At 38.0% G+C, this 20,322-nt stretch overlaps 1 protein-coding gene across 2 annotated transcripts in view; it reads left to right on the forward strand.

Annotated features, from left to right (window-relative positions):
• The window catches only part of MEGF10 (multiple EGF like domains 10), a 101,300-nt gene that overhangs the window by 38,272 nt on the left and 42,706 nt on the right, over positions 1-20,322 (forward strand). For both annotated transcript variants that reach the window (XM_052701075.1, XM_052701076.1), the window contains exons 6-9: positions 10,168-10,414; positions 10,709-10,829; positions 12,671-12,807; positions 18,864-19,076. In XM_052701075.1, coding sequence (XP_052557035.1) covers positions 10,168-10,414; positions 10,709-10,829; positions 12,671-12,807; positions 18,864-19,076 — 718 coding nt within the window. The remainder of the gene's footprint in view (positions 1-10,167; positions 10,415-10,708; positions 10,830-12,670; positions 12,808-18,863; positions 19,077-20,322) is intronic.

Raw genomic sequence — 20,322 nt, forward strand, 5'->3', positions numbered from 1 at the left:
ACTAAACTTTTCAGAGACTCATTTCTTTATGTGGCAACCATTACTTCCTAATAGCCTAATAGGTCAATGATTGCTTTCAATTGAGGGGAAAGGGATGAAGATTTAAGTAGAGTACTTTGTCAGTATTCTTTCTCTGAGGCTGTCCTCATTCAGTGCTTATTTCTAAATCTACTCTTAACTTTCCCCTCGTTCAGGTTCTCTGCCTTTCTGAAAACCCTGCATCCTTCTTGAGAGGAAAATAGGAAAAAATGGATGTTTTCTTCTGCAAGTAAAACTGAGATGTGTTTTCCAAATTTGACTCATTAATTAATATCTCCCTGGAGAATGTTGTCTGTGTGAAATGTATTTTTTCTTCAGGCTTTTTCTTTTTAGTTAAAAGTATTGCAGTTACTCACTGTTGGCTTGCAGTGATTTTTGGTGGGAAATGAAGGAGACGATGCTAACATACATATACCTGAAGGGAAAAAATGAATTGAATTAGGTGGTCTCTCGTTAACAGAACCCTTCCATTCTAGAAGAAACAATGAAACTAATGCAAAACAAGTTATTCTAATAATGATTTATTGACTCAGCACAGTAGATGAATGACAAATGAGTGGGCAGAAGACATGCTGAACATGTATCTCAGATCAAGTGAGTCAGCACAATGTGTGTGCTGTCAGCATCACTTAGAAGAAATGTTTGTGAACTTCAGGAGAACAATTTAATTAATTCTAGTCTGAGGAGAGGGTAAAACAGAAAAAGGATAAGGTGGTAAAGATAGCCTTGTTTGTATGTTAAAAATGCGAACAAATAGATTCTATCAAAAAAACATGACAGCAAACCAATTAATCAACCAAACCCACCTATCTTAAATTATTTTTTATATCAGATTTTTAAATTGCATGTGTCAAGTTGGTTGTTGTGTGAGAATGTTTTTGACAGAAGGCTATGTATAAAGCAGTCTTCTATAAAATTTGCTATATACAATGATAACTGGCTATCAGATGTGTAGTACTGATCAAACTATCTTTTCCATTTGTAAATTACTTTTTCTGCCCATTTTCTATTCTCCTTAGTAGAACAGTATTTGCTGTAAAACATAAAATATGGATCTGATTGTCTAATGTGGAGCCCCAGTAAGCAGTCAGGACATTCCCTTTGTTTTTCTTCTCATGCCTAGTAGTCCACAAATAATTCAGTCAGAATCAATAGGACAGTTTCTGCATAAGCTTGGAGCAGGGGCAAAAGGCCAAAATCAATATTACACTGGCTTGACTGCAAACGATACAGCATTACTGGTTCCCGGCTGCCCTGAGTAATATAGGAAAAAAAGGAATGACATGTATTCTTTTCTGGTTTATATAAATATGCTAGAACTGCCTGTGGAAACATGAATAAGCACTTTCTGTTCTATTGTTTAATCTCAGGTTTGTTTGAATGGCTAAATTTTCATCTGTAATTCTGATGGTGATTAATAGTAAATCTACATATACTCCGAGTACGGTATAATGTACTATAGTCCGAGGGCACAGAGGTACAACAAATGGCATTAAGGCATAATTTGGCTCCATGGCTTTATAAACCATAAGAAAAGAAGGATTGGCTTTTTTAATATTTCAAGCAGGGTTTTTACAGTTGTAATCTCAGAAAACCATCTTTTAACCTATAAATACAGTTAAGGAAACTTCTAAGGTGCAATAGCTCGGCTACAGTTAGATTTCACTTGTGGATGTTAAGTTTTCAAATCACTGTTTTCTTCATGATACTTGGCAGATGCAGAATATGGCAGAAACTGGATTGCTTGGCACAGCTTGTGTGAGACGCTCACGTGAGTTGCAGGCACTGCCAGTTTCTCAGTAGAGCTTGTAATGTCCATTAACCCTTATGAAGTGGATGTGTGAATGTTTTCGGCAGGCACCTCTGCACCCCAAATGAAACAGCCCCCTTAAGTGCAGGCAGGGGGCCCAGGAGCATCTTGTCTGTTCAGTAGCACAGCCTGTGAATCTTGAATGTTTACACTGCGTTCTGATTTTTTTTCTCAAAAGCATTCTAAGAGCTTACAAGGTATACATTAAGAATTAGCTCTTGCTTAAGTTTACTAAGCTATAGCAGTCTTAAGGAATAGATTCTGATTTTAAACACATGCTCAAGCTGCAGAAGCTTAATTCATGGAACTTAGAAATTGCTAAACACACTGGTGAAACTGCAGTGTCCTGATACAGAACTGTTTGTTTTTATGGGTTGCAGAGAAATAGCTCATTCAAGTAATGTGGAACTTTTCCTTCCAGCTTCCGAATGGCCACATATGCAAATACATCCTGTTAGCAAAAGTGACAACACACCATAAGCAGTTTAAAATTTAAACTTTTCCTGTTATACATAACATTCCCATGTCCTTCGCTGGAATGCCTGCAGATCTCCTGACTGAGTTACTAATTTTCCCAGCTGAACAGTTTATTTTTGCCTCAAAAAGGCTGGTATCTTTGGACTCAGAAACTAACCCAATAACAAGTTAGATCAGGTGCTAGGAGGGAAAACAGACATTACTGGAAGTTGCTATCGCCTTCATTGTCATTGTAGTCACTACAGGAAATTATGAAGAAAAATAAATATATTTTCTGCAAAACTCAGTTATCAGTTACAGAATTTAGTTGAAATTTACTGAAGGAAGGCATTGCAGTAAACAGTAATCATTTTATTCCTTTGTAAAAATTTTGTGTATCAGAGAAACACATCATTTTTTGTCTTTGATCATTTTTTAAGCTCAGTGTGTTTGTGGTTATTTGAGTTGATCTATAGGAAAACATCTGCGTAATATTTTTTTTTTCCCCAGTAACAATACAAACGTATTTTCAGTATTTCTTATGTATTTAGTCACTGGCTGTTTATCCTGTTATCACAGGATAATTTTTTTGACTAATTTAGAAATTTTGGTGACCTTCAAGATCTTAGAAAGTATTATAAAAAGAATAAAGAATAAAAGCTAGTATTCTGCAGGGAGATCTGCTAAATCAGGATCGTGGACAACAGTCAATTTTTAAAAACACAATCAGATTGTTATAATTTTATAACTTTTCCAGTAATAGTGATTATTTTTAACACATTTCATCTCAGTTCCAAGATAAATTGAACACCAAGAACCATCTGTATGTTTTCCTTAGCAATTTTCCAGTCTTGTGTTCCAATGTCTAAAGCACTTTAAAGAATCTTTTGAAATTTATGGCATGTGAAAGGCATATAGTTCCAGTCTTTCATAGGATCTGAAAAACACATTTTTATTGTTCTTCCACTTCACGGGTCAAAAAGCTTTTACAAAGTGAAAATTGAAAGAAGTAATAAATCTCTAAATTAAATTAAAGCTTAGCATTTTGAATAAAATCCTTTCTTTTACACGAAACAAAAAGCAAGAATGAAAAATATGCCACAGGGTAAAAAGCCTTCAATATAACAAATGAAATCAGATAAAAGCAAAGATTCAAAGGAAATCCAGACTTAATAGAATGTGTATTTTGAAAAAAAAAAAAAACACCAAAACAACAAAAAAACCCACTATGCATTGCTGTGTCTGGGATGTAGGTAAAATAAGTCTTTTTCTAAAATGAACGGATATTTTATAATTACCATGAGTGACTTTCTGCAGGAAAAGATTTGTTATCTGATATATATGTGCATGAATTTTCATAATATCTGAAGGTGACTAGAACAGATTATATCCAACAGTGTATGGAGAATAATCTCATGTGCTTATTAAATAAGGCTCTGAATTATTTTTTTAAAGGATATTTTTATTCTAATATTTTTTTACATTGTTATCTTACCTGTTAGACACATCTCTGAAATTTTTGTTTGCTGTATTCTACATTTACTGTCTCGAAATTAGGCTGACACATAGGTTGACAAGGGTCTATGCATTCTGTCAAATTTTGAGTATTTATTATTTTCAGAATCTGCGGGACTTCACATTTATTTGGTTTTAATTTTACTAGGGAAAATAGTTATCTGTTCCCTACCCTGCAGGAGTTTCTTAAGGGAAACAAATGCCATGAATTTAGACTAATAACTAACCAAATTGTAGTACCAGAGAATAGCTTCAGTGCTCTGTAAACTTTCTAGTATAAGGATGATCTGGATTTGCGACAACTTCTATATTTTTATTATGGCTTTTTATTTGCTAATCAATAAATGTTTTAAACTGAGACAAGCTTTGAAATTAAGATCACTAAGAATAGCATCTGCATGGCTATGACTTTTCCTGTCCATATCAGCAAAGAGTAACTGAGAACCCATAAAGTATTATTCACATTTAGTTTTGTATGGACTAAATGTACATAATACATTTATGTAAAATATGATCTAGGTGAGTCTTGTTATGCAAGTGAAACATTCTCTTTTCTGTCAAGAAGGATATCGATCCAATTTTCTGACAAGATTTTGATCTGAAGCATGATGTATGTTATGTCTACTTATAAATGGATATCTAAAATGCCAGTTCTATTACTGTGGATTTATGTTAGGCAGATTTCTGACTTCTCGAGCTGAGAGAAGTAATCCAGATTCTAAAATAAAGACAGCCTTAGGGCAACTTATCATAGCAAGCTTGTCAGTAAGTTATTCCTTTGGATAAATCAGCATTTTCTCAGTATTTTTCTATTTTACTAGCATTGGCTATAGTTAGCTATTAGTAGTTGTTATTCCCTGATAATCATAGCATGACAGAACTATTTGAATCGGAAGGGATCTTAAGAGTCATCTAGTCCCAACTGTTCTGCCATGGACAGAGACATCCCCCCAGCTCAGCTGCCCAGGCCCCATCCAACCTGGCCTTGAGCGCCTCCTGGAATAGGGCATCCACAGCTGCTCTGGGCAGCTGTGCCAGGACCTCGCTGCTCTCTGACTGAAGAATTTCCTAATATCTAATCTAAATCTGCCTGCTTTCAGTTTGAAGACATTATACCTTACTATATGTCCAGCACTACGCTCCCTGATAAAGTGTTACTCTCCTGCTGTGTGCTTTAATACTGAAAGATTGCAGTGCAATCTTCCCAGAGCTTTCTCTTTTCCAGGCTGAACAAACCCAGCTCCCTCAGCCTTTCTTCATTGGAGAGATGCTCCAGCTCTCTGAGCATCTTTGTGGACCTCCTCTAGACCTATCCAACAGTTCCATGCTCTTCTTGTGCTGGGGGCCTAGGCCTGAACTTAGTATTCCAGGTCCTAGTGAAAGTGGAGTAGAAGGTGACAGTCACTTCCCTCAATCTGATGTTCACACTTCTTATGTTGCAGCCCAGGACATGGTTGACCTTCTGCAAGTAAAAATATAGAATGGAAAGTTGCCTCTGTCTTAAGAGAGCCTGTAATTGATGGCAAAGAACAGATAAAAACAAAGTTCAAAACATGTAAAAGATAAGGGAGGAAGTGAATGACACTGGGAGGTAGCGATTTCAGCATATTTGCCTCAGAATTTGTGTTAACTTTTTGTAGACTTCATAGAAAGGTAGAGACATGGAGAAGGACAATTCAGCAATTTTATAGTTTGTTGTATGGAGAGCTTTGCCAAGTCATAGGGACTACTTGAGGAGAAGCAAGGAAGACAACAGTCTCAAAATATCACAAAGGGCCCAATGTCATGGACAATGTAAATGTGATGGTTGATATTTTTACACTTGAATAAGAAATGATAGATGAGAGTTAGACTATAAAGGCCATGAAATTAAGGACAAACCAATAGATATCTGAGAGTCTAAGAAGCGATGCCAAGGAAGGAGCAAAGATTTAGACTTATCCTTGACATGACAACTTAGAAACAAAGAAAGGATGATCAGAGCTAATGTTGAAATTGCAGCCAGCTTCAATTTATTTTACACACTGGAGCAAAGAAAATTGTCTTTCACTTACTATTGGCTGTGACTTATCTGAGGAAATTATGTTGAAGGGGCAGAGAGGAACTGCGTATTTGCTACTGTTTGTTTATTTTAGATTTGTTCTTGACAGTATTGCGTGCCAGGAGAGGGAGTGGTCCACTTTGTACCTGCTTTTTGGAGATGGAGATTTTGTTCTCAGTTGTTTTTGAAGACCATAAAAGCTCTATAGCCCAGTACTCCAATAAGAGTCCCCTCTGTTTTGGCAACAGTGTTATGTAATTCCAGAAATATACAACAGTGTTTTCCTGTAAAAAGGCAGAAAGACACACAATCCAAAATAAAATTCCATTCTGCTATCTTGGAGGTGCATGGAGGACATCTTCAAATAACAATGGTAAAAATAGTAAATCTTAGTTTTGCTATTATTTTTCGCTTTCAATCCCTATTAGTAAAACAAAAAACACCCAACAAACAAACAAACAAAAAAAAAACAGAAAGAGAAGTCAGATCTTAAATAAGTAAACCAACCAATCAATTAAAAAAAAAAAAGAAAAAAAATCACTGTCTGTCTTGAATAAAGTGAACTGTAGTGTTCTTAAAGGGTAATTGTAAATCAGAGTTTCTAAGTATAATTTTACTGAAATGTTGACCTGATTTGATAGCCTTATTTTGTTCTCATTACAGGCTATTCTTTACAGAAGTGTAGAACTGTAGGTGATCAAGATGGGTTTGTCAAGAATAGACTTACTTATTCATTTTTTTCTTTTTTCTTTTTTTTTTTTGTCTTTCAATGAAATCAACTAAAAAAGCCAAAAAATGCCCACCAAGTGTGCAATCTCATTTTGTTAAAAATATATTTGTTTATATAGAATAAGAAAGAAATTACCAAATTCTGCAAAGATGCTTCCAAACAATAATAGAAATCAATATTTAGTGTTATAAAATACCAAGTCTCCCTATGCTGCAATTTGCAAATCATCAGCAGTTCAGAAACAATTTGCACAAAAACACATCTAGCTTCATATAATTACAGTGTGCATTGGAGCTATGTGAAATACAGTACATTAAACTTTCACAAATGCTGCAAAAGATAAAAAAAAAAAGGCAATTTACATCATGTTTTTTTTTTTTTTTTTTTTGTCAAAAGTATCTTCTTCACACATGAATCCTTGAGCTTCTGTATGTTCCTAAAATCAACATTTGGCACTCAGTTTCGTAGAGCATTTCTGTGTGTTGATAGATTTGTATTGTCTTGGAGTTTCAGTGCTTTCACTGAGCAGCCTTCTGAAGGAAAAGTTTCCTGCCTGATATTGGTAGCATTGCATGATGTGCAGACAAACAGAAAGTATAAAAGCAAAAATGGTAACAAGATAGGGCTTCAACGCCATCATGTTTTTAAGCTTTTCCTTTGAAATATTTTTTTTCCCAGCAGTGTAAGATGAAGGTAGGAAGTACCTCAGTAGTCTCCTATGGAATTCAGTAGTGAGCAGTGCAGCTAGATAACACATCTGCTTATAACAAACAAACAAAAAACCACAACCAAACAACTGGGGATAAATACAATATATATGCAAGAAAAAAATAAAAGGCAACAAATTATGTTCACCTTTACAAGAATAGTGCTCTGTATAAAACAATAGTATTTGGCTATTTCTTTATGATAAATACAGAAAATTAACCACGGTGCACAGACTGGCTTTTTCTGAACACAGGACTCTTGTTTCTCTACTTTGCTTCTCTTTCATGCACACCCTGTGCTGAGACAGATGATGTACAACCTCAGCTCTGTTTGGCAGCCAGTAGCTGGCACTTTGGTGTGTGTGTGCATGTCGTGTTAGCATATGTGCGTGTGTCTGCCTGACCTTGGTGCAGTCAGGACAGCAGAGCAGCTATTCTGATTAAAATCCAGCTGACAGTCTGTAATCTGACGATGGTTATCAATGCAGAAATTATCCATTCCACCAGATCAGCAGCTGTGCAACTTCCAGCTCAGCTTTCTCAGTTTCTGAATACTAGCAAGTAACAGAAGCAGTCTGATGTAGTAGTTGGTAAATTCAGCTTTCAAAACTATCTAAAGGTAAACTCATCACAGAAAACATTTCTACCCTTTGCCTTTTTCTTTCTTTAATCGTAAATGGAGTATCAGTTTCTGACAAATCACTTTAATTTCCTATGGGGAATATTATTGATTAGCAGTCATTAGATGTAGAGGTACAATACACTCATGTCTCATTCAAAAATATTAGTTTTTTCCTTTAATTCTGCAAATTTCTCCACAGCTATGCCCATTACTCACAGTTAGATATTGGGCTGGTGACAGGCCTTGCATAATGGACTGTTGTGCATCCATAGTATGGTACAGCCATCACAGTCCTGGTGGGATGCTTCACTGTTGTGCTGTAATGAAGAATCACGCACTCAATATTTGTTACCCACCTGGCCGTTGCCAGGAGAATGGTCATGAGGCTGGAAATCCTATTAGCAGCTGTCTGTTTCTTTTTATTTTAATGATTTCCTGCAAATATAATGTGAAGATCACGTCAGGAAGCTAATAAATTATTTTGTTCTGTGCAGTACATGCTCTTGCAGTAAAATAGTCTAGAAAGCTTCAAGTTCATTGGCACAGCATGTTCATCCCACATGTCAGTAAATCCCCAGGAGTCAGCAAGATGCATCCCAGGGAGAGACAGCAGATTGGGAATAAGTAAAAGGAGCAGAGGGAGTGCAAGGCCCTGCTGCTTCACAAGTGAGTAGCAAGGCTTTCTCCATGCCTGGGTGTTGTGCAGTGGTAGATGTGAGGTGGGTTTGGTCTGTATGGCTCTGAAACTAATTTTCTTTTCTCCAAAAAGGTGTGTGAATGTTGTTGCAAACCACTTACCAGCTAGTGGGAAAAGAGCACAAACTGGAATTTATGAACCAAACATTTCTGCCATGTCTTTATATCTAAGAGTGGGTTTAGGTCATGTTCATCCTTAATTCAGCCCTGGAACAACCATGTGCTGTTGGCCGATCTGGGTTCTTCTGTTTATCAGGCATCCCTAATTTTTTTTTGTTTGTTTGTTTTAATTATTATTCCATGAGGAATAACTGAAATTGAAATTCTATATTTTGTCTGGGAGCAGAAGAATGACTGTTATCTGAATCCATACTAATGTGTTAAGAAAAAAAGCAAACAAACAAGTGTAGAGGTGTCTGTTCAGACATGAGAGAACTTGTATCTGTCTCAGAAGTTCCACTGTTCTTACATATATAATTATAGCCCAAAATATTTAGTTGTCTGAGGATAATCACCTGCTCAGCAAGCAGATTGCCTATTCTGTTCCGTGTGAATATGCTGAAAATAAGTAGGTAGAAGTTGTGAATGAATGTGTGTTACCGTGGGTAAAGACACCCTGTGATGAGCTGTATGCCAGAGGGGTGTATGGTGTTGTGTATGTAGTCCAGAGCAGAAAATAAATATCAAGACGATAAATGGAGAAACCACAGTGACAATAAGGTGGGTAGTCATTCTGTCAATTTGACAGTGTTGCTGGACACTTTTAATGCGTATAATATTTTCTGTTGCTCTGCATTTTGCTGTGTGTAGGTGTTCACAATATCTCCATTAAGCATACAGATTCTTGTGATCTTTACCGGGAAAAAAAATCTTTAAAGGTTCTAATCCCTTTTCATCTGTGTAGCCTAAGTGAACAGCTCCTGAAGCAGAACAATTCCTCCCCTGAGGATGTGTCTCGAATTACTTTGCCGTACTCCAGGAAAGCGTGCCTGTTCTCTGCCTGCCTTTTTTGCCCCAGGAGAAGATTGAGAGAACAATGGTTGTCAGTCACTGAGGGGAGCCTAGACTTTCAGTTGCTGCAACTGACGCTTTTCTGTTGCAGCGCTGTTATTGATAGAACACAAAAATAAAACCAGGTCATTTGACCATATAATTAGCTCATTCCTGTTGAACTCTAAATGACCTTAACCTTCCTCCTCTTTACAGAATCCCCATGTTTCTCATTAAAAAAAAATTCTTCCTAAACAGTGGGTTTTTTCTTTTGATTCCGAGATACCCCTAGTAGTTACTTATGGAGTTCTAAAGGGCTGCATTGGCACACACAAGAAAAGATGCACTTGAATGATCATGAAGACACACTGGATAACCAAATCTGTTACATCCAGATAATGTTTTACCACCAAAAATATGAAGGAGCTGAAGATGGGCCCAATAACAACTTTGGTGTATAACTTTTTCTTTCTTTTTTCTTACTGTTGACTCATAGTTTCATCAGTGCTCTAACATGAGCTATTGTGAAAGTGGTTTACATTTTTCCTTCTGCCCTTCCAGCTTGTGACAGTGACCACTGGGGACCTCACTGCAGCAGCCGCTGTCAGTGCAAAAACGGAGCCTTGTGCAACCCCATCACTGGAGCCTGCCACTGTGCGTCCGGTTTCAAAGGCTGGCGCTGTGAGGAGCGCTGTGACCACGGGACGTATGGAAATGACTGCCATCAGAAATGTCAGTGCCAGAATGGAGCCACCTGTGACCATGTGACTGGAGAGTGCAGGTGTCCTCCTGGATACACTGGAGCCTTGTAAGTACAGGGCACGTTGTATAGAGGGAGGAAATGCAGAGTATGAGGCGTGCTAACAGGGGAAATCAAGTTTGGAGTAACTTCTGTTAGTTACAGAAGGTAACTTCTGTTACATTCTAGGTCTGTTCCCTTAGGTGTGTTGCACAGACACTATGCAACCTTCAGTTTGCTTCTGTTGTGAACTGCTTTCTGTTGCCTATTTTTGACCACAAACAAATGATAGCATTAGCAATACAGAGGTAGCTGGAGAGCGAGTGAAGTAACAGTTGTGTCTGCTGTGTACCACCTCTGCAGCTGTGAGGATCTCTGCCCTCCAGGGAAGCACGGGCCGCAGTGCGAGGAAAGATGCCCCTGCCAGAATGGAGGCATCTGCCACCACGTGACCGGGGAGTGTGCATGCCCACCAGGATGGATGGTAAAAACATTTTCTGAAATCAACAGTGCCCTTCAAAATTTCTAGAATTCAGGCAGCAGAAACAAAGAACAGTGAATGAGAACATAACATTCAGGAGTAAGCCAGGAGTAAGAAGCGTATTTCAGCATGAAAAACTGGAATAAAATACTTGAATAATCCATCTGTTGCTGAAAATCCTCCAGCTCTGCACTGCCTAACCATGTGAGGTCTAGGGAAGCAAGGGACGTGAATTATACCATAAACAGGTAGTATCCATTGAATTTTGTCTAGAAAGTGTTCACTTCCAGATAGAACTTAATACTCTAGGGAGCTGATACCTCCTTAGAGAGACATTATGTATTTTTCGTGGGGGATTTTGCATCTATTTTTAAATGTATACTATGCATTTAAAACAAACAAAAAGAAAACACCCAAACTTTAAGGTATTGTGTTAAGTGATGCTAACAGAAACAAGACATTAGAATTTGACCGTTCTCTTTTCATTTTCTACCCTCTGGTCAGTGCGAAGGGAAAGAAGCTACAAATGAAATTCCTCACTTGCATGTAGGCTCCTTTGCCAGACTGGCAGTTCTGAGTTAGGAAGTTGGAAGATGATCAAAAGGATGGATAGTGATCAAAGCCCGACAGTTTCCTTATAAAATATTCATAGATAGTATTTATAATCATATTTATTCATTTTTTTTCTACATACATGTCTATGACGGGTGAAAATCTACATTTATTGAACTTCTCATTATCATGATATATGAGGAGTTCAGTAGTAACATGGGCTCTTCACCAGCAAGGGTACATCACTGTGAGCAAATGATGTCTCACTGTGTGAGCATTGCTCACCTGTCAACCTAACTTGGAGTATGGTAATTTTAACATTTATTCCATTTTGTGATGGAAGAATGTAAGTTATTGATCACAGGATACAGTTGTTTGCATTTTGCCTTTACTTCTTCTATGGGCCTCAGTGCCACTTATGTAAAGAAATACAGCATATGAAGAAGTAGTGAAAAATTTCTGCCAGAGCACAAACTAATTAACTAATAACTAATAGGTTACTCTTTAGCTTTTAGATTAGTTATCCACTCCAAATAGTTATATAAGCATAATTCGATATTAGTTTTAGATTTCTCAATTTCGTGTGATCATTTTGTTAACATAACCTTTTTTGCTTTCCATGCAAAGTTGGCATAAAGTAGTCAAATACAAACTCTAAAGTGTCTTATGTTAGCTAAAATTCCCATGTATCTTTTGCTTGGTGAGACACTTGTAAATCTGCTTCTCTTGAATTGGCTTCTTGAAAGTCTTAAGGTCTGATACTTCTCTCAGTACATAACTGCAGTTAATTCCAAATATGTAATTAGCAGTTCAGAAATTGAAGTCTTGTGGAAAAGAAGCTTTTAAGATATTTCACTGCTTTCAGTGAAATTAGACAGCTTCTCCTTTCACCAGAAATAACAACAAGAGATCACGAAGTCGTATGATTGGGGCAATACAGCAACCGTGCATTTCTACGCTCTTATTCACTGGAGGGCATTTCCAGATGTCTTGATATATATGGCTGCTGATAAAGAAATTGGGAAGAGTTTGACATCAATTACTCTTAAATGCTTTTTAATTTTCAGTGTTGCTTAGAAATAGTATTTTCCACAAGCTTTGGCCCGCTAAATGGAAATCCTGGAGAACTGTTACTATTTAGTGCTGAAACATTGACTGTGAGATGGAGATGAGCATTTCTAGGATCTGCACTGGATGAGGGACATGATCTCACTCTCCCTTCATTGCAAACCTTTCTTCCTTTTCCATTCAACCTGAAATCGAAATGTAAGATTCTTTTTCTGCATACACAGGGCATGGTCTGTGGTCAGCCTTGTCCTGAGGGTCGTTATGGGAAAAACTGTTCCCAGGAGTGTCAGTGCCACAATGGAGGGATCTGCGACTCAGCGACAGGTCAATGCCATTGCAGCCCAGGCTACACAGGGGAAAGGTAAGAAAAAAATTATTTTTGCTTAAACCTGCAAGGGATCTGGTACAACAGAGAAAGTAGAGAAATGGGAAAAGTGGGAAAAGTGGTAAAAGTGGGAAAGACAAAAGAAAATGCCCATGTTATCATTAAAAGTTTTGTGTAGTGTTTTCCACATCGCTTACCAGATATTGAATCTCAAGTGAAAAGCGATTACTTTTCTGTGAAGAGTTGCTTGGTTTCAGGAGTTTTATGCTGTGGCCCACACTGCCAGTGTCCTTTGGGTCTTCATTCGAGTGCTGTCCAGAGTGATATAGATAGAGCTGTGGGGTAAGGAGAGAAGCTCTTGGTTTTGTCCAGATGTTTGGCAATGGCAGTAGCAAGAAAGGCTCCTCCTGTTCCTCTGCAAAGTGAGCAGGCTGGAGAGTTGTCTCTTAAAGTATTGTGTTCAAACAAAGAAATGAAACTTTGGCATTTTCTAATTTGCTGTTAAAAAATCTTTTTTGGTAGATTTCAGAGGAAAGAAAATGGCAATTTTTGAGGCAGGGAAAAGTGAAAAAAATGCTTTCCTGCATACATTTTAAACAGCACACAACTCATTTGCTGAAGTCAGCAGTGTCTTAATCACTGTGGTCAGTGCAGGGGATCTCTGCCAACAACAGTTAAGTATTATAACTGTATGCTCTTCCCACGTGAGCTTCACAGGACATAGAGAAAGCTGTGTCAGGCATAAGGAAAAAAGAAATATGAAGAAGAGACACACTTAGTTCAGAGCCTGCAAAAATTATGAGGGCTGCTCCGAAAGAAATGCCTCCTATTTTATTATGTTGACCCGTGATGTCTGAGGTGGATGTTGGTGGTATGGCAGTAGAGGTTGAACCTTCCCACTAATATCTCATTACATGTTGCTTTCTGACAGATAGCAGCAGAGGGGCAGTTTGACAGAATGATGTCTGACATGGAAGTGCATATGAAGCAAAGGTGTGCCATTGAATTCCTCCATACAGAAAAATGGCACCCATTGACATCGGTCATTCAATGACCATAAACATTCACCAAGCATTGTATTGGTGAATGTTTATGGAGACCAAACAGTGGATATGAGCTCAGTGAGGGGGTGGGTGGTGTGTTTCAGCAGTGGTGATAGCGATGAAAAAGACAAACCACATTCTAGACAGCCATGCACAGCTGTGACACCACAAAATGAAAAATGTCTTGATAAGCTCATCTGTGTGACTTGGTAGATCATGACTAGGGAACTAAGAATAGAGCTGAATACTGCCGGTGTTGGAAAAGAAGGTCACAATTAATATCACAAAGTTGACTCTATAGCTGGCTGATGTGGTAGCCCAGCCACCTTCCCTCATATTTGAAAAGTCTTAGCTGTCAAGCAAAGTCCCTCGTTACTGGAAAAAGGGAAACATCACTCCTATGTGTAAGAAAGGGATCAAGGGGGATTCAGGGAACTGCTGGCTGGTGAACCTCACTTCTGTGCCTGGGAAGATCATGGAGATCCTCCTGGAAAACATGCTAAGGCACATTTGAGATGAGGAGGTGATCTACGACAGCCAGCATGGCCTCATGAAGGGAAGGTCATGCCTGACCAATCTAGTGGCCTTCTGTGATCGAATGACAGCATCAGTAGACGAAGTGAAAGCAACTCATGTCATCTACCTGGACTTCTGCAAAGATTTTGACATGGTCCCCTCCCACATTCTACATCCGTTTCTCTAAATTGGAGAGATACAGATTAGAAGGATAGACTATTCAGTGGATGAGGAATTGGGTAGATAATTGCAGCCAGAGGGTTGTGATCTGCAAGATATATGTGCAGGTGGAGGCTGGTGATGAGTAATGTCCTCCCAGAGTCTGTCTTGGAACTGGTGCTCTTTAATATCTTGATCAGTGACATACGTTACAGGCTTGAGGGCACCCTCAGCAAGATTACTGATGACACCAAGATGAGTGGTGTAGTTGATATGGCAGAAGGAAGAGATGCCCATCCAGAGACACCTTAATAAACTTGAGAGACAGGCCTGTTTGAACCTAGTGAGGTTCAATAAAGCAAAGTGCAAGGTTTTGCACTTGGGTTGGAGTATTCCCAGATATATATACAGACAAGGAGAAGAACTCCTTAAGAGTAGCCCTGCTGAGAAGGACTTAGGGGTCCTAGTAGATGAAAAACTTAACATGAGGCAGCAGTGTGTGCTTACAGCCCAGAAGGCTAACACAGAAGAGGGACAGTTATCCCCCTATATTCTGCCCTTGTGAGACTCCAGCTGGAGTACTGTGTCTTTATCTGGGATCCCCAGCACAGGAAAGATGTCAAGCTTTTGGAGAGGGTCCAAAGGAGGGCCATGAAGGTGATCCAAGGGCTGGAGCACCTCTCCTACACAGGTATGTTGGGATGGTTCAGTTTGGAGAGTGGAAGGCTATGGGCAGATCTCATTATGGTCTTCCAGTATTTAAAGGGAAATTATAAACATGAGATAAATTAACTTTTTACATAGGTTGACAGTGATAGCACAAGGGGGAGTGGTTTTAAACGAAAGGATGGAAGATTTAGATGTCGGGGAATTTCCACTAAGAGGGTGATAAGGTGCTGGAACAGGTTGCCCAGAGAGGTTGTGGATGCCCGGTCCCTGGCCCTGCATGTGGCAGGGGGGTTGGAGATTCATGATCCTTGAGGTCCCTTCCAACCCTGGCCATTTTGTGATTCTGTGGTCCCTGGAAGTGAATGGGGCTCTGGGCATCCAGATCTAATCTAGCAGCTGGCAACCCCGCCTGTGGCATGGGAGCTGGAGCATGATGATCCTTGAAGTTCCTTCCAACTCAAGCCCTTCTATGGTTCTATGATTCTGTGATTCTATGAAAGCTTGTGTCAGATGGGGTCCCATGAATGTTTACACAGGAACAGAAAGAATATCATATGCAAGTTTGTCAAGACCTACTGAACCAATACAAGGCTGAAGTTTCCTGGATCACATCATTACCGGTGACAAGATGTGGTGTCTCCACTATGAGCTGGAGTCAGAACGACAATCCATGGAGTGGGCATGTGAAATCCCCATCAAAGAAAATGTTAAGGCACATTCCTCAGCAGGTTAAGTGGTCCTGCATTTCCTGAAACTCAGACAATCCACTGCAACACTGACTAAACTGAAGGCTCAAACTTCAGCATCAGGACATAGAAGAAGCCAACCTTTCTCTTGCAACACAGCAACTCCAGGCCCCATATCAGTTTGAAGACAATGGAGCACATTGCCCATCTTGTCTGGAGTATCACACCATAGCCATCACATATTCCGAATTTTGAGCCTTCTGACTTTCTTCTTTTAGGGCTGATGAAATGTACTGTATGGGCAACATTTTCCTAGCAACAGTGCTGTCATAGCAGCTGTGAAACAGTGGGTCACCTCTGCTGGTGCAAATTTTTGCAAGCCTGGCATGCATGCTCTTAGTTCATCACTGGCAAAAATGTGTAGTTAATGGTGTTGACTATGTTGAAAAAGAGTATTTTGTAGCTGCGAATTTGCTCTATCAAATGGCATTATTTTACTCCTTGTATCTGTTGTAGATTCCATTGGAATAAATAGGAGGCATTATTTTTGGAGCAACCTGTGCAAATTTGCCTCTAAGAAACATTGCAGTAATTGGTAGATGCATTTAAAGATAGATATTTCAGCAGTAAATCAAATGAATATTCATGTAAGAATGCACATATCACTCTCTGGTCTTTCTTAAAGCAATTTTTTTTGTCTCGGAATATAAATTGTACTGTAATCTGAAATTCCTAGCAGATTGCAGTATTTTGATTCCTTTTGCAAGTCTGAGCTCCCTCTTTCCTGCAAAATAGGATGGATTTTTCGATCTTTTGTTTTTCGAGATACTTTAAGGGCATGAATGGGTCAGAAGCAGGATTGTAGACAGCCAGTAATTTCATGGCTGTAGATCGGCGAGGGTTGCAAGTATTACAAGAAATGCTTGGACATTGGCTGAGCTAGTGTGAACATTCCAGCAGCAAAAAGGACAATACTTAGAAGATGCTAAACTATTTTCAGCTTTTGTTTTTAACTTACTAGTATATGCTTGAGATTTCAATGCGGTTAGCTAGAAAAAAATAATTGCTGGAGTATAATCACAGTTTCTAGGTGATCTAATTTAACACAAGAGAATCTAGTTTAAAGTTGAACTCTTCAAAACTGATGAAGATGCTATTAAAAAGAAGTTGGAGAAATAAATCTTGTCTCATTTGTGTGGGGTCACTGGTTGTCATCTGGAGAAATTTCATTCTCAGCTTTATCTGTATAACTTTATTAGGAAAGATTTAGATAGATTCCACTTTATTGTAACTCCCTTTGAAGTAAAAGAGATTTTATTACTGTCTCCTGTTACACCTTAAAATTCCCATATTGAGGCATGTACCACAGATGCATGAAATGAATGTCTTCCCATTCTATCTCACAGGGTTCTGCTGAATGTGTTGCAGTGTTTTGTATCATACTAGCCTTTGAAATTCTCCTAAAGTAAACCATCAATCATACAGTTTTATTCTTCAACGCTAACTGTATAAGAAAAGTGGAAAGAAACTATCATTTAGATTTTTTTATATGACTGGTGAAATCAGCAAGTTTTAAGCTGATAAAAGCATTAACAGTGTGTCATATTAACAGGTAATCTGTAACTTGATAAAGCATACACGTACCCAAATTGTAGAAGATGTTATGTGCATATTATTCCCTGGTGAACTGACAACAGGCCTCATGGCTTTGGTCTCAGAATGTTCTGGTCAGAAGCTCTGAGATTTCAACATTTTATTGTTTTTTTCTATGTTTGTGTAATTAATAATTTATGGAATACTTATACTGTTGAATATGAATATTTTCCCTGAGACAGAACCTATGGAATGTTATCATCCCTGGCTCTGGAGCATGAACCTGTTGAGCTGAGAGGTCTACCCTGACACACACAACCCAGTATTTTAACTGTCCTTGATGTTGGAGCCTTTAGTGGTTCTGTAGTGCTGCTGACAGTTAAAGATGAAAAAGATGAAGCTTGCATCATATCTGTTAAATCACTGAATGAGCTTTTATGAGGGGACTCACTAGGAATCAATTTTCAAGTTCTCAATTAGTGGAAATTGCCTAGACAGTTAAACATATAGTCTGATCTTTATGTAAAACGTGTTTGATGTATGAAAGATGAGTGAAATACAAATTAGCTAAATCAGTTATCTTCTAAACACTCTGTAAATGAAAAGGAAAACTTAGATGAACAGCTATATTTATTAGGAGACATTCTCCTTAAGGAGCAAGAAGAAATTATTGCTACCTACCCATATGGTTTAAACTCCAGACTTCTCTATCATATAAATACAAAATCAGTGAAGTCAGATGCAATAAAGAGTTTGGGACTCTTGATGATTTTCCCAGGTCATCATATGAATCTACAAAGGGTAAAGAAAACCATATAAAGAAAAATTTCAGAATGAAATTCAGGAAATAAAGTCACTGTGAAAACAACCTCTATTTGGAAACATAATTAGAAAATACTCTCTCTGGAGTCAGCTGAGAGCAATTGCAAAGGATCTTCTGCTTCAATGTCTGCAGGGGCACAGATGTCTGCTGGCTGTTCACAGTATTGCCAAGTGGAATATCCAGATCACTAACTAAAAATAAATAAATAAATGATGATTAAAAATATGGATGGACATCTTTTGAAACAAAATTCTTGAAAATTTATTACATTTCATACCTAACTTCTGATTTAAGAGGATTCAATTTTGTTCTGTTATTGAATGTGAAATGTGGTGGTCTGTGTATATTGTCTCCTTTGTTGTAGAGAAGAGAGACCTTTTCCACAGTAATCTGTGGAGGCAGTGTTTTTAAGCCTGTCTTGTTAGCAAAGGAATCCAGAGAGACAGGCATTTTAAAATATAATGGCGTATAAATTCATGGTCTACTTACGACAAATTTTAGACCTGAGTCAGATTCCTCGTAAACAGAATTTTCCTTAAATCCCTAAAAGCTGTAGTTTACTTCAAGTAAAATTAATTGCTTTCTCCTTTGTTTTTCTCACAGATGTCAAGATGAGTGTCCAGTGGGCACTTATGGAGTACAGTGTGCTGAGACCTGCCAGTGTATGAATGGTGGGAAATGCTACCATATCAGTGGTGCTTGCCTCTGTGATCCAGGATATACTGGAGAGCACTGTGAAACAAGACTTTGCCCTGAGGGAGTTTATGGCCTCAAATGTGACAAAAAGTGTCCCTGCCACTTGCATAATACCTGGAGGTAAGCTTTACACCCTATAGGCTGTTCTCTTTTTCTGTGTAGGCCTAAGAGATCAGAATATAATCTGAAAAGAAATAATTTCTGATGCAGAAGGGCTTTCTGATATACATTCATGAAAATGGAAGCAACTAAAGATTTCTGAGAGTCTTTAGAGTATTCTCTAGTCATAATAAGAAAGAAGATACCAACTCCAAAGAGCTTCTGATTGTTGGTACTTGTATGTGTATTCATTCTTAATATTAACCTCTACATTCAGTCATTGATACATGATATAAATGTTATGACAAAATGTGAACTTTTTCTGTATTTACCACATGAATACATCTTTGTATTCCTCAACGTATGAAGTCAATTCTCTGGGATACTTAAATGTGAACTCAATTGAAATCAATGGGTATAGAGTCTTAAGATTGAGTCCAGTAAGGGAGAAGAATCTATTTTTCTCTCTTCTCTCTCTCTCCCTCCACTCTAAAAAAATTAGAGCAGGTGAGTAATTTAATCCGAAATTTCTGAAGCCCTACCAATTGTAAATGTAGTTGTTGTTTTTTTTTTAAACTGTCACTTAAACACCAGAAAGCTCTTAAAATCTAATCCCTAGAAACCAACTAAAAGTAGTTCTTCACTCATCTTACTTTTTCCCATCTCTCCTTTCTAGACATAGTCTTATTTTTTGAGTTTTGTATGTCTTTGTGGACTCCACTCTGAACATACTGTTCTAACTGTTTGGAGACAGTCTTTCAGCTGCGAAGGAGGAATGTCAGTTGAAGCAAGTCAGTGTATTTAGATAACAATTCTTATTACAAAACTTTTCCTTTATGAAATACTTCGGTCACTGCATTTGCTTACGTGTACCTTTGTTAATAGTCACAGTACCTTATATAACTTTTGTGAGTATATGATGAATTTAAATCTTGAAAACTCTTGTCAGAGAAATTTGCAGAAATTATTTACTGTAGCACAGAATGCTGTTGTACTTTGTATACAGATTAAAAAAAAGAAAGAAAAAAAAAAGCCTTTAGTTAGTATTTAGAAGTGATGTTAAAACACTCAAGCACTTATTTCCACATATGTGGAAATAACCTGTTAGGGCTCTGTGAAAAATTGTTTTGTGGATTGCCTGAGTTGTTGAACATACCATTCATTGGCAAGTGATGTGACAGCAAACTGAATTTACTTTCCATTCATGTGCTTGCACAGTCGTGTACTGCAGTTCTGTTTATCCCATTTACTTGAGATGTCTTTTGAA

This window comes from Tympanuchus pallidicinctus, unplaced genomic scaffold, assembly GCF_026119805.1.
Source record: "Tympanuchus pallidicinctus isolate F22 unplaced genomic scaffold, pur_lepc_1.0 scaffold4, whole genome shotgun sequence".
NCBI classification, from domain to species: domain Eukaryota; kingdom Metazoa; phylum Chordata; class Aves; order Galliformes; family Phasianidae; genus Tympanuchus; species Tympanuchus pallidicinctus.